Here is a 13,294-nt window from a genome sequence, read left to right on the forward strand (position 1 = left end):
AATATCATTAGTAAGTGGAGTATGGTTGCTACGTAGATGGTTGAATAAAGTACATTTAGGGACAAATCAAAATTATGTATTTTTAGGTAATACTTTGTTAGGCTATTTAATAGGTCTGTGGTCTGTGACAATATGCCTTTAACCGAAAAATCAAAAACAAACAGAAAGCAAAACAAAACAAACTTCTTTGGCAGGCCCATAGGAACGATATGAAGTGAAATGGCATACGTTATACTTCGGGAGGGAGACAAGCATATTTTGGAGGGTTTATATATAGTATAGGTCATACAAAACGCCAATTTGTAATGACACTAAATTTAAAGAGACATACAACAGATTGTTCCAAAAACCTTTTATGCGATTGTTTTGTCTGTGATTAACTAAAGACACAATAATGGTTACATGCTGTTGATTAAAGCAAAATCATGACAAACAATAGTTAGTTAGCATACACATTACTGCAATTTTCTACTAAATTCAAGATGTCTGTAAGCTGCATAACGACAGGATTCGTTATAAACATTATTTCAGCTGATCCTACACCTTAAAGGGACATTCCTGAGTTTGCTGCAATTTTTAAGATGTTATAGACTAACAGAGACTTTTTGACGACTGTAATTACATATCAAATATATTTTTCTGCATAAAATATTAGTGGCTGTATATTAAACGTAAATTTCATTTGATTTCCTAAAAAATATTTTTTTCGTACGTACGAAATTATTTCAAGACAAAATCCAGGTTGGGCTGGTTACAAACATTAAGACGACTAGAAACACATTGAATATACAGACAGTGATATTCTAAACAAGAAAATATATTTAATATGTAAGTTTAATCGTAGAAATTTGTTATTAGTCGGAAACATCTTACAGTGCAGCAAACTCGGGAATGTCCCTTTAAGCTTGTTCTTCTCGGGGTTTGTTAAAGTTCTATGTTGCTAATATGTCACTTATTTGGATTTCGCTAAATTTTAAGATCGCTAATATTTTACGATTTACAGTATATGTGTTGAGGCCTCAAATGGGATGGTACAGTCTCCCCCCCCCCCCCCCCACCCCTCTCATTCTCCCGTTTTCTACGGATCTGTTGAGGGATGGGTCACAGTTGTGTTGTTTTGGAAAGGTTCGCCGACATAGATTTAAATTCTGACATGGGGATGAGAAGTGAAGGTAAATTCTTATGCGTATGAAATGACACATTAACCCGATACAATACTATGGAAACAGAAGAATACGATGTATCAGAAGTATCTTTCATTTCATTTCAACTTATTTTTCGTGCTTATATATTAAGGTTCAAGCACGCTGTCCTGGGCATGCACCTCAGTTATCTGGGCTGTCTGTCCAGGACAGTGGGTTAGTTGTTAGTTGGTTAATGGTTAGTGAGAGAGAAGAGGATGTAGTGGCTTACACCTACCTACCCATTGAGCCCTTAAGAACCTGATCTGGGTTGGAGCAGGTACCGGGCTGCGAACCCTGTTCCTACCAGCCTGTAGTCCGATGGCTTAACCACGACGTCACCAAGGCCGGTTCAGAAGTATCTACGCTGACAGTATTTGGAATTGGGGAAATTGTTTAACGTGCACATTCAGAGCAAGCTGTTGTAGCGCACGCCTGTCCTGGGCACAGGTACCGTCCTTAGCCAGTTCCTTCGTCCAGAACAGGAAAGGGCTGGGGTGGGTGAATGAGGGACCGCCTGCAATGGCAGGTGCAAGGGAGCACCAGCAGTCCAACCGTAGTTGGTAACAGGCGGTGGGTGGTATGGTGCTATGTAATTTGGAATGTCCCGTAGGATTAAGCCAAAGGGAGCTGACAGTAATCATTCATTCATTCTTTATATTCGTGTTTATAAATCAATTAAGGTTCAAACACGCTGTCCTGGACACATACCTCAGCTACCAGGGTTGTCTATCCTGGGCAGTGGGTTGTATTAGTGGTTAGTGAGAGAGAAGTCGGTATAGTGACCTTAAACCAACCCACTGAATCTTTAAAACGCATTCTGGTGGCAAGCCGTTACCAAGATGCGAACCCAGTACCTACCAGCCTTAAATCCGATAGCTTAACCATAACAGACAGGCCAACCGCGACCTCGTCTCGTTATTTCTTTTCGGCTTATTTTCGTGCTCATGTCCAATTAAGTTTAAAGCACGCTGGCCTGGGCACACACCTCAGGTACCCGGGCTGTCTGTCCAGGACAGTGGGTTGGTGGTTTAGTTGTTAGTCGTTAAAACATGCTCTGGGTGTCCAATGGCTGAACCACGATACCACCGAGGCCGGTTTCTCGTTATATACTGAGGTTCAACAGAGCCTTGCCCCGTGTAGATATTTTGCTCTGATCCAAGTTGCAGTAACTAATTGGTGTTGGGGTGTGGGTGTGGGGGGGGGGGGGGGGGTCTTGGGGTTTGTTTGGGGGTGTGGCATTGCGGGTTGTTACTTTTTGTGTTACCAGAGTTTTTTTAACTGTTTTTTTTGTTTGTTTTGGGTGGGGGGTTTTTCAAATGGATGGGCAGGGTGTAGTAAATACATCGATCAGAGAAACAAAATTTGTTCTGTCTTGTGATGTTTTACAACTGTTAGGGTTGCTGTTGACAGTGGAAATGTTTTAAGGGGTGTGTGGGCCTTTTGGGTGAACGGTGGGTTTTTTGTTGTTGTTGTTCTAAATTATGCGTTAAAATTACCTTCAAGAAATTACGCAACATTTTCTATTTATTCTATTGTCTTGTTTAACGACACCACTAGAGCACATTGATTTATTAATAATCGGCTATTAGATGTCGAACATTTGGTATTCTTACATATAGTCTTAGAGAGAAAACCCGCTACATGTTTTTGTTTTTTTCCATTAGTAGCAAGGGATATTTTATATGCACCGTCTCATCGACAGGACTGCACAAACCACAGCCTTAAATTGATACCGGTATATACCGGTTGTGGTGCAACTAGACCGACCGCACAGCAGGCGAGTGTTTTACCACTGGTCCCGGTTGATAAGACTGTGCCGTTTTACAAGATACTTGCCTCGCATGAATATGAAAAGAAAGAAAGAAAGAAAGAAAGAAAGATTTTATTTAACGACGCACTCAACACATTTTATTTACTGTTATATGGCGTCAGACACATGGAAAGAAAGAAAGAAATGTTTTTTTAACGACGCACTCAACACATTTTATTTACGGTTATATGGCGTTGGACATATGGTTAAGGACCACACAGATATTGAGAGAGGAAACCCGCTGTCGCCACTTCATGGGCTACTCTTTTCGATTAGCAGCAAGGGATCTTTTATACGCACCATCCCACAGACAAGATAACACATACCACGGCCTTTGATATATATCAGTCGTGCTGCACTGGCTGGAATGAGAAATAGCCCAATGGGCCCACCGACGGGGATCGATCCCACACCAACCTCATGAATATGACGCCTACCAATATTATTATGGAGTCTCCATTGTAAACGTCGAGGTGTTGCTATTTCAAAACAAAAAATTAAAACACAAACGCCAAACAATTATTACATGTAAGATATTTACTAGTATGTAAAAGCAGACACGCTGTGAGGGTACAATACACAACATCCAAATAGTTATACTAGAAAGTCATACTCCATTAATAAGACATAATATTCTTCTTATTTTTATTTATTTATTTTTATTTGAACAAAGGAATCTGAGACAATAACTTCAATACAGAAAAGTGTTTTTTTTTTCTATATTTATGTAGGTAAATGGTATATTAGAGTTTTCAGCAATTTTCTACAAAGCTGGTCATAGCAGGGGTTACAATGTTAAAAAAATTGGAAAAAAAAAAGGAAACGCCTTTTCAGGAACGGAGACGTTTACAAACTTTTTTTTTTTTTTTTTTTTTTTTTCATTTATCTATGGCTCTATGCCTGAACGGTGATCGCAATACTAACTACTAAATGAAAAGACTGTGCGTCACATTCTGTTGCTCAGTGATATTATTCTGAGACCTACGTGGATTTGTACATAATGTATAGTACAAGTGAAATTAGATCTTACTGATTTCAGGTCTACGCCAGACGATCTAACCAAAGCCAAATTTACTTATATCTGAATTAATGGAGTTCCTCCAGCATTTCTCGCCTTTAACCTATTAGGGTAACTAAAGATATTTTGCCCTTAAGGAATTTGTTTCCTAAGAGTAAACGATAATAAAGTTAACGTTTGTTTAGTTTAACAACACCACTAGAGCACATTGATATATTAATCGTCGGATGTTGGATGTCAAACATTTAATAATTTTGACTCGTAGTCTGCAGAGGAAACCCGCTACATTTTTTTCACTAGCAACAAGGGATATTTATATGCCTTTTCCCAAAGACAAGACAGCACATACCACGGCCTTTGATATACCAGTTGCGGGACACTGGATTGGAAGGGGAAAAAACAATCAGAGAATGGGTCCACTGAGGAGGTTCGATCGTGAGATCCAAGCACCTCAGGCGAGCACTCTACCGACTGAGCTAGTTCCCGACCGTTGACGATAATATGCAATACATAAAAACAATATAACATGTTAAAAGTGTTTAATAGAGTCCGTATCATGTTAAAAGTGTTTAATAGAGTCCGTATCATGTTAAAAGTGTTTAATAGAGTCCGAACATGTTAAAAGTGTTTAATAGAATCAGAACATGTTAAAAGTGTTTAATAGAGTCCGTAACATACCCGACGTCTGGAGAGCAAAATACCTTTAATTAGCAAGGTTACCATTACCATTACCAATATTTATTTACATGCTCATATACCACTAAGCATGTCTGTCCCGGGCCTGGTCTCTGGATAGCCAGTGATCTGGTCCGGGACAGAAATATGTGAGGCAATTTTGAATCTTAATACCAAAATTTAAACTGAGGGACATTAATAATTTGTGCGCAATCCTAAAATTAAAAATTTCGTCTACTTCATTTAAATTTATCAATTTAGGCGCATTTTAGGCTGGGCTATCTAAATAAAAACCATTTAATTACTTAACCTTAAGCCCTTACTGGTTAGGGAAAAGGAGGTTGGTAGGAAAGGTTAGGGCTCCAATCACAGGAATTATTTAGTGGTAGATTAAGAGAGAGGCAGCACTCATATCGGTAACTTTGGTGTGGCCGGCCGAGGATCAGCAAGGGGAGGGGGGGAGGGGGGGGGCAGTCCCCCGGACATACCTAACTCACCCTACGGCCAAAACCGTCTACGCCTAAGCGTCCTACCCCTAACTTCCGGTGGTATACCCTCCCCCACCCAACACATCCCCAGTCGGTCAAACCGCGGTGCCCTCCACTCATGGGGCTCCTCATAATAGAATTGAATCCCTCGTAGCTGCCACTAGTAGAGTGACAGGCCACTAGGAGAGTGGCATAGTAGTATGCTTTAAATAGTAAAAGGAGGAAAGGTTCAAGAAAGTTTTGCGTCTGGCCGGCCGAAGGTGTGGAAACGCACTCAGGCTGATCACTTGAAATCGTGGAGCCTCGCTGTCACCTGCGAGAACAATAACGTTATGTCATTCACCAGACGCTGTCAATTAGCAAGGTAAACCATTATTTAAAAATAAATAAATATTAATATTTAAGATTTGTGATGTTTGTTATAAAAACTTTTAATAGAATCCGTAACATACACGAAGTTTTGAGAGCAAAATACCTTTAATTTGCAAGATAATCCATTTTTTTTAAATAAATAAATATTAATATTTAAGATGTGTGATGTTTCTTTTACATGACACAAGCATAAATGAAGCGAAAAACAAAACAAAAACAGAGTATAAAATGAATCCAAATGGTTTACTTGTCGTTTTTTCCGTGTAATTAAACTTTAAAAAATCCAAGTAATTATCTGCACCTCATGACTAATTATTTTCAAAAGCATTTCATCTTTTATATATAACAATTTAATAATATATTATGATATAAAACATCATATATATAATAATCGGTTTCCTTGCAAATTCAGTGGGTTTAAATCTAAGAATGGGTCTTTAAATTAACGCCAAGCAAGAAAAGGGCCGCAACTCTAATCAATGTTTAACAATTTTTAATTTAACATTTTCCAATACATATTTTATTTATTTTGCATATTAATCATTCAACATTAAATCCATCAATTTAATAAAATTATATCAATCTAATTAGAACTTTTAATGTTATCAGTAATGGAAACTGAATTTTATCAACACGAAATAGTACAAGAGTTCAGTCAAGGGACATAATCGACATTGCGTCCCTTGTCCGTAAATATCGTATTTTTTATAATTATTTTGAGAAACCTCTTTGTTTTTATTCAAACAAAATTATTGGAAAGGAAAGAAGATAAAATTCCACATAAAATAATACTTATCTGACACCGCGAGCATGCGCTTTAGTGTCCATTACAATTTACTTTGAATTTCTCATTAATTGTTTTATCTGTTTATCTGTTTATTGACTACAAAACCTATATTATAATGTTGACAAACTTCGATTTCCCAGCAGTCTTTTACAGTCTCTTTCCATGATTAAGATGACCATAATAAGCTGTAGTATGCACAAGTGTAATAAGGAATAAATCGTCCAGAAAATAGTCCATTGCCTCACAGCGACCGACCACAGCGCAAACTGTCGTCATAGCTCATTACAATTTACTTAGAATTTCTCATTAATTGTTTTATCTGTTTATCTGTTTATCCCAATTCTTTTAGCGCACCAGATTGTTTTTTGCCCGAATTAAACAAAAAATAGCCAAAACTGAATAACAACATTTATTCATATTAAGCATTATGACGAAACAGCTATACGGCGTTATAAACGAATCACTACCCCCTTTTTTACATGGATTGTAACTAATTTTTCGGATAGAATGATGGAAATATATGGTAGGCCTAAAACGGTATGACATTAGCACATTTTGCCCGAATATCTCTATTGTGTTTGCCCAAATCTGAGTACTTGCTCCAGCATTAGGGGGGCAGTTTCGTTTGTTGTTCAAGATATATTTAGTTAATAAACTGTGCTACCTACGACATCTTTTACACCACTAAAGAACCTGTAATATTCACGATTTAAACAGAGCCGGTTTATCCTAGTAGCACAGGTAGCACATGCTACGGGCCCCGCGCGTCAGGAGGACATTTATTGTACATTTATTTTTCCCAGGTCATTTTCCCCCTCTCCCCGAGGGGGTTGCAAAATATATATTCTGTTATTTGTGATACAGGCCCAGCGGATCCTTAAACCGGCTCTGGATTTAAAGTCTTGTCTTCCTTAAACGAACATAATAATAGGTAAAGTCACAATAGTTCCTTCTTCGTCCTGATTTAATAAGGTGTAACAAATGATGGAGCACAGGAATGAAAAACGAAAAACCCAAAGAAACAAAAAATACCCCCAAAAACCCCAACAAAACCCACGAAATTTGGAGGAAATGAAAGAAAAAACAACTTGATATGGCGTAGCTGTCGACGTCAACATCATAATAGATATATAAGACGACGGTAACGTCAACATTTAGTACAACGCCGGTGTCGGTATCGCTAGGTCATTCGTAACGTCATATTAAGGTCGTAGTTGTCAATAAGGGGCGGAATGTAGCTCAGTGGTTGCCCGAAGTACAACAGATTGTGATACTGTCGTAACTACTGAAGTAGTTTTTAAAAATAATTATTAAAGTTTCGTCTTTTATTTAAGACTTACTGTTGGATAACTTACCATTAATCAAGTTCGTATAAGTTCATATAACTTTAACATTGCAAAACATGTTACGCATAATAACGAATTTCTTTCATTAAAAATTTAAATTGCGACTGTACGGCGAATTGCAATACCAGTTATTTTTTTCAGTTTCGAACGCATTTTAAATTTATTACTCATGTTTATCTGTTGGCATATTTTTGTTGCTATAATTCTTAAATATAGGTCTATAATTGCTTTATTATTAGTTATAACTGTAAGTTATAATATATTTTTAAAATATTTTATTACCGTAGTTCAATCGCGGTGCCAAGATATTTAGTGAAATTATAGCTACGACAGTACCAATATCCGGTGTCGATCCTACATAGTGAGTGTGCCATAGGAACGACTGCCCGCCTCCGCCCCCTCCATGGAACTGTTGGTGTGTACCCATCCCAACCAGTACCTAACGACTGGTATATCGAAGGCCGCGCTGTCCGGTATATGGAAAATGCATATAAAACATCCCAAGGCAGTAGCGGATCCAGGGGGAGGGTCCAGAGGTTCGGACCCCCTCCCCCTTTTTGGAAACCGCACATAACCTTTAAGGAGAAGCGTGATTATATTAACTGTTCTAATTGCTTAAATAATATTTTTTTTTTTTAAATCACATTTGGACCCCCCCCCTTTCAGATTTGGACCCCCCCCTTTCAGAAATCCTGCATCCGCGCCTGCAAGTTAATATACTTGAAGATATAATCGCTTCATTTTAAAACATAAAATATAATAAATACTTTTGGTCATCATATACATAGCCTACATTTTGCAATTTTGATGGAGTCTCTTTATGTAGTATTTTCCCTACATCATTTTCAGCACTTTGTTACTGTACAGTTTCAGAGGATATCATATGTACGAACACTAATTAAAAACTGTTTTTGGCAATATTAATTTAACAACATTTTCAGCCAAATGAAATATTCTCACAAAAGATGACCCGGATGTTTCTTTTCTATCGTGTCCAAATGTTCTCGGGCTTTCATTCTGAGGGACGCAATACTTGTGTTCCTTGGGTCCGATTCGCATAATTTCGCCGTGATGGGGTTGAACATTCGAGAAAACGGATGAATTTTCGTGTTTATTGCACTATTTGCTGAGAAAGCAGGAGGAAAGAAGCCCGGATATGATGTCATGTTGGCTTGCGTGAACACGGGCGATAGTGACGTCAACGCTGACGTGAGTTGTTGCGTCACTGCATTGTTCATATTGCAGGCGTTGGCAATGGGTGGGGTGAGCCAGGGATCGAGGGGTAACGTTGACATCAGCGGACTCGGGTGGTGTTTGCTCACGGAGGCGGGAGGGTAGGATTCCGCCATTTTCCCTCCCTCCAGTTTCTCTTGTCTGCGCCATTTCGCTCGTCGATTCTGAAACCACACCTGTGGAAAATAAAAATATAATGTTATTTATTACAGCAGTTACAGCAATCTATGTATGTATGTATGTATGTATGTATGTATGTATGTATGTATGTGTGTGTGTGTGTGTGTGTGTGTGTGTATGTGTGGTGTATGTGTGTGTGTATGTGTGTGTATGTGTGTGTGTATGTGGTGTATGTGTGTGTATATGTGTGTGTGTGTGTGTGTGTGTGTGTGTGTGTGTGTGTGTGTGTGTGTGTGTGTGTGTGAATATATATTTGATTGATTGCATGCCTGTCCATGTATGTAATTCATAATATGTAATTCATATCCAAATAATTTTTAAAATTTGGCAATCAATAGTACTCATTTACTGCATATTATAGAGGAACAATAATGTTATAAGTAGTAGTACTGGTAGTAGTAGCAGCAGCAGCAGCAGCAGCAGCAGCAGCAGTAGTAGTAGTAGTAGTAGTGGTAGTGGTAGTGGTAGTGGTAGTGGTAGTGGTAGTGGTAGTGGTGGTGGTAGTGGTGGTGGTGGTGGTGGTGGTGGTGGTAGTAATGGTGGTGGTGGTGGTAGTAGTAGTAGTGGTGGTGGTGGTAGTAGTAGTAGTAGTAGTAGTAGTAGTAGTAGTAGTAGTAGTAGTGGTAGTTATAGTAGTAGTAGTAGCAGTAGTAGTAGTAGTAGTAGTAGTAGTAGTAGTAGTAGTAGTAGTAGTAGTAGTAGTGGTGGTAGTAGTAGTGGTAGTAGTAGTAGTGATAGTGGTAGTTATAGTAGTAGTAGTAGTAGTGGTGGTAGTGAGGATGGTAGTAGTAGTGGTGGTAGTAGTGAGGATGGTAGTAGTAGTAATAGTAGTAGTGGTAGTAGTAGTAGTAGTAGTAGTAGTAGTAGTAGTAGTAGTAGTAGTAGTAGTAGTAGCAGTAGTAGTAGTAGTGGTGGTGATAGTGGTGTTAGTGGTAGTTATAGTAGTAGTAGTAGTAGTAGTAGTAGTAGTAGTAGTGGTGGTGGTGGTAGTAGTAGTAGTAGTAGTAGTAGTGGTAGTAGTTGTAGTAGTAGTGGTGGTAGCAGTAGTGGTGGTGGTGGTGGTAGTGGTGGTGGTAGTAGTTGTTATTGTTATTGATTGTAGTAGTAGTAATAATGGTAGTAGTAGTAGTAGTAGTAGTAGTGGTAGTGGTAGTGGTGGTAGGGGTAGTAGTAGTAGTGGTGGTAGTAGTGGTAGTAGTAGTAGTAGTAGTAGTAGTAGTAGTAGTAGTAGTAGTAGTAGTAGTAGTAGTAGTGGTGGTGGTGGTGGGGGTAGTAGTAGTCGTAGTGGTAGTAGTAGTAGTCGTAGTAGTAGTAGCAGTAGTAGTAGTAGTAGTAGTAGTAGTAGTAGTAGTAGTAGTAGTAGTAGTAGTGATAGTGGTAGTAGTAGTAGTAGTAGTAGTAGTAGTAGTAGTAGTAGTAGTGGTAGTAGTAGTAGTAGTAGTAGTAGTAGTAGTAGTAGTAGTAGTAGTAGTAGTATAGTTTAGTAGTAGTACGTAGTAGTGGGGGTAACTGGTAGTAGCCCCAGTAGTACCCCAGTAGTAGTACACAGTAGTAGTGGTAGTAGTAGTAGTAGTAGTAGTAGTAGTAGTGGGCAGTAGTAGCGAGTAGTAGTAGTAGTAGTAGTAGTAGCCTGTAATAGTGGTAGTAGTAGTCTAGTAGTAGTAGTAGTAATCCACGTAGTAGTGGTAGTAGTAGTAGTAGCAGTAGTTTAGTAGTAGTAGTAGTAGTAGTAGTGGTGGTTAGTGAGGATTCGGTAGTAGTAGTGGTGGTAGTGAGGATGGTAGTAGTAGTACTAGTACATAGTGGTAGTAGTAGTAGCCTTTGTATCTTAGTAGTAAGTAGTAGTTCAAGACAGCAGTAGTAGTAGTTTGTGGTTGTGATAGTGGTGTTAGTGGTTTAGTTATAATAGTATTAGTAGTAGTAGTAGTAGTAGTAGTAGTAGTGGTGGTGGTTAAAGTAGTTAGTGTTGTAGTAGTTTCAGTTGTAGTTATATGTAGTAGTAGAAATGGTAGCAGTAGAACTTAAGGTGGTGGTAATGGTTTCGTGGTGGTGGTGGTCTCAGTAGTTATTGTTATGGGTAGATTAAGTAGTACACCGTAGTAATAATGGTAGTAGTAGTAGTCCTAGTAGTAGTAGTAGTAGTGGTGGTGGTGGTGGGGGTAGTAGTAGTCGTAGTCAACTAGTAGTAGTAGTAGTAGTCACTAGAGTAGTGGTAGTAGTAGTACTAATAGTAGTAGTAGTAGTAGTAGTAATAGTAGTAGTAGTATATTAATGTATATATTTTATGAACATAACGTACGAGACCGTGCGGGGACAACTGCCCCCCACCCCACCTGGTTGGAACGAACAAAAAACCCAATCAGTTGAATGGATCCACCGAGGTGGTTTCATGTAAGCAAGGGAATAAGTATAAAATAAATAACGGGGTAACTGAAAAACCTTTCATTTAATTTCAACTGATTTTCGTGCTTATATCCAATTATAGTTAAAGCAAGCTGTCCTGGGCACACACCTCAGCTATCTGGGCTGTCTGTCCAGGGCAGTGGGTTAATTGTTAATTGTGAGTGGTTAGTGGGAGAGAATAGGGTGAAGTGGCCTTACACCTACCCATCTGGGTGGGAGCCGGTATCGGGCTGCGAACCCTGTATCTACCAGCCTTATGTCCGATGGCTTAACCACGACGCCGGTAAAACCTTTCAGAAATATTTTCCAAGGTGATCATCAAATGTCGTGACCGGAACACTAACTCTTCCGAGGGTAGGCCGATCAGGAGGAGGCCTCTCATTGGTCACTTTTCCAAGAGGTGCTTCACCTGGTCAGGTGTGTTTAGAACAACAGGATGCACTGACATTTGGAAAAATCTTCGCTAATTTATGACTACGTAAAACATGTACTATTATCCAATATAGGGGAAAATTTTACATTTTGCTATTTAATTATTTCCACACAAGCTGAAATTTTTAAAATTGAAACTAAACTTAGAAAGATTTTATTTAAAAAAAAATGTTTTAAAGACCATGGTATCAAAATGTTCTTGAATATATTATAATTGCCTTTTTTTTTTTAAAGTATATATTTTATATTTCATATTTCTTTTGTAGAATATCTATAGCGGCCTTGTTGATTAATCTTTAAAATATAATATTTAATGCTGATTATATGGCAGTTTACAAATTAACTTTTTTTTTCATTAGTTATCATATCAAATGTAATAGTTCTTTTTCGGGCTTGAGTCACTGCAGTTTTCTTCAACATCCTGGTTTTCGTTTCTTTTCATAAATTATATTTCCTATATATTTATAAAATAAGTGCTGCAGTTGCTATGGTCCTAAGCTGAAAAATAGCCCAACAAAACAAACTAAAACAAAACAAAACAAAAACCCACGAAAAAATTATAAGCATTTGTAGATACAGACAGACAGACAGATATGTTTTTTTGTCTCATCTAACATAAGCAATCGAGAGAAGTTTATCACATCATACGAGTTGCGCATGCGCGACTAGTGTACTGTGATACGAAATTGAAAACTATATGATCCCGTCTTGAGACGAAATGATGATCCCGTAATTAGATAACAAAACACACACACACACACACACACACACACACACACACACACACACACACACACACACACACACACACACACACACGCACACACATACACACACAAACAACAACCCCACCCTGAAATGATCATGTAACGAAAAAATCAAGCGAAAAAAGCAAACATGAAAAAAAAAGTAGATTAATTTCGTCATACATGGTTAAGTATTAAAGTCAAGTATTACTAGAACGATAGTTGCAAATTATTTAACAGTGTTCTTTGCATGGTGGGATCTACTAAGTGTTGTAACTAGCAGCCAACGGTTCTATTAGTTGACACCCCCACCCCCAAATAAAAAATAACAATAATAATAATAAAAACAAACAAAAACCTAAGAGCGAAAAAAATTCGGAAAAGTAATCTTTTAATTGAGATATATTCTGTTTTTTCTAGATCCTATATTACTGTGTCATGGTTGTTCTTTTTTATTATTATTATTTGTTTTTGTCCCTACTCACATTTTCAATTAATACGGCCCTATGATTAAATATCTCCACTTTATACATCCCCGACCCTCACTCTATAATAATATCTGAAACAGTCCTTGGCCTGAAAAGTATATTTTGTTGAACGACACCACTAGAGCACATTGA

General features: G+C 38.1%; 1 protein-coding gene across 1 annotated transcript in view; it reads right to left on the minus strand.

The window, feature by feature from the left end:
* Window positions 1–6,402: 6,402 nt before the first annotated feature.
* LOC121386105 (retinal homeobox protein Rx3-like) overlaps window positions 6,403–13,294 on the minus strand; it is a 38,400-nt gene continuing 31,508 nt past the window's right edge. Inside the window, exon 3 of the mRNA XM_041516906.1 lies at window positions 6,403–9,089. Within this exon, the coding sequence (XP_041372840.1) occupies window positions 8,637–9,089 (453 nt within the window). The 3' untranslated portion in view covers window positions 6,403–8,636. The remainder of the gene's footprint in view (window positions 9,090–13,294) is intronic.

The sequence above is a fragment of the Gigantopelta aegis genome, chromosome 2 (genome assembly GCF_016097555.1).
Source record: "Gigantopelta aegis isolate Gae_Host chromosome 2, Gae_host_genome, whole genome shotgun sequence".
Lineage (NCBI taxonomy): Eukaryota > Metazoa > Mollusca > Gastropoda > Neomphalida > Peltospiridae > Gigantopelta > Gigantopelta aegis.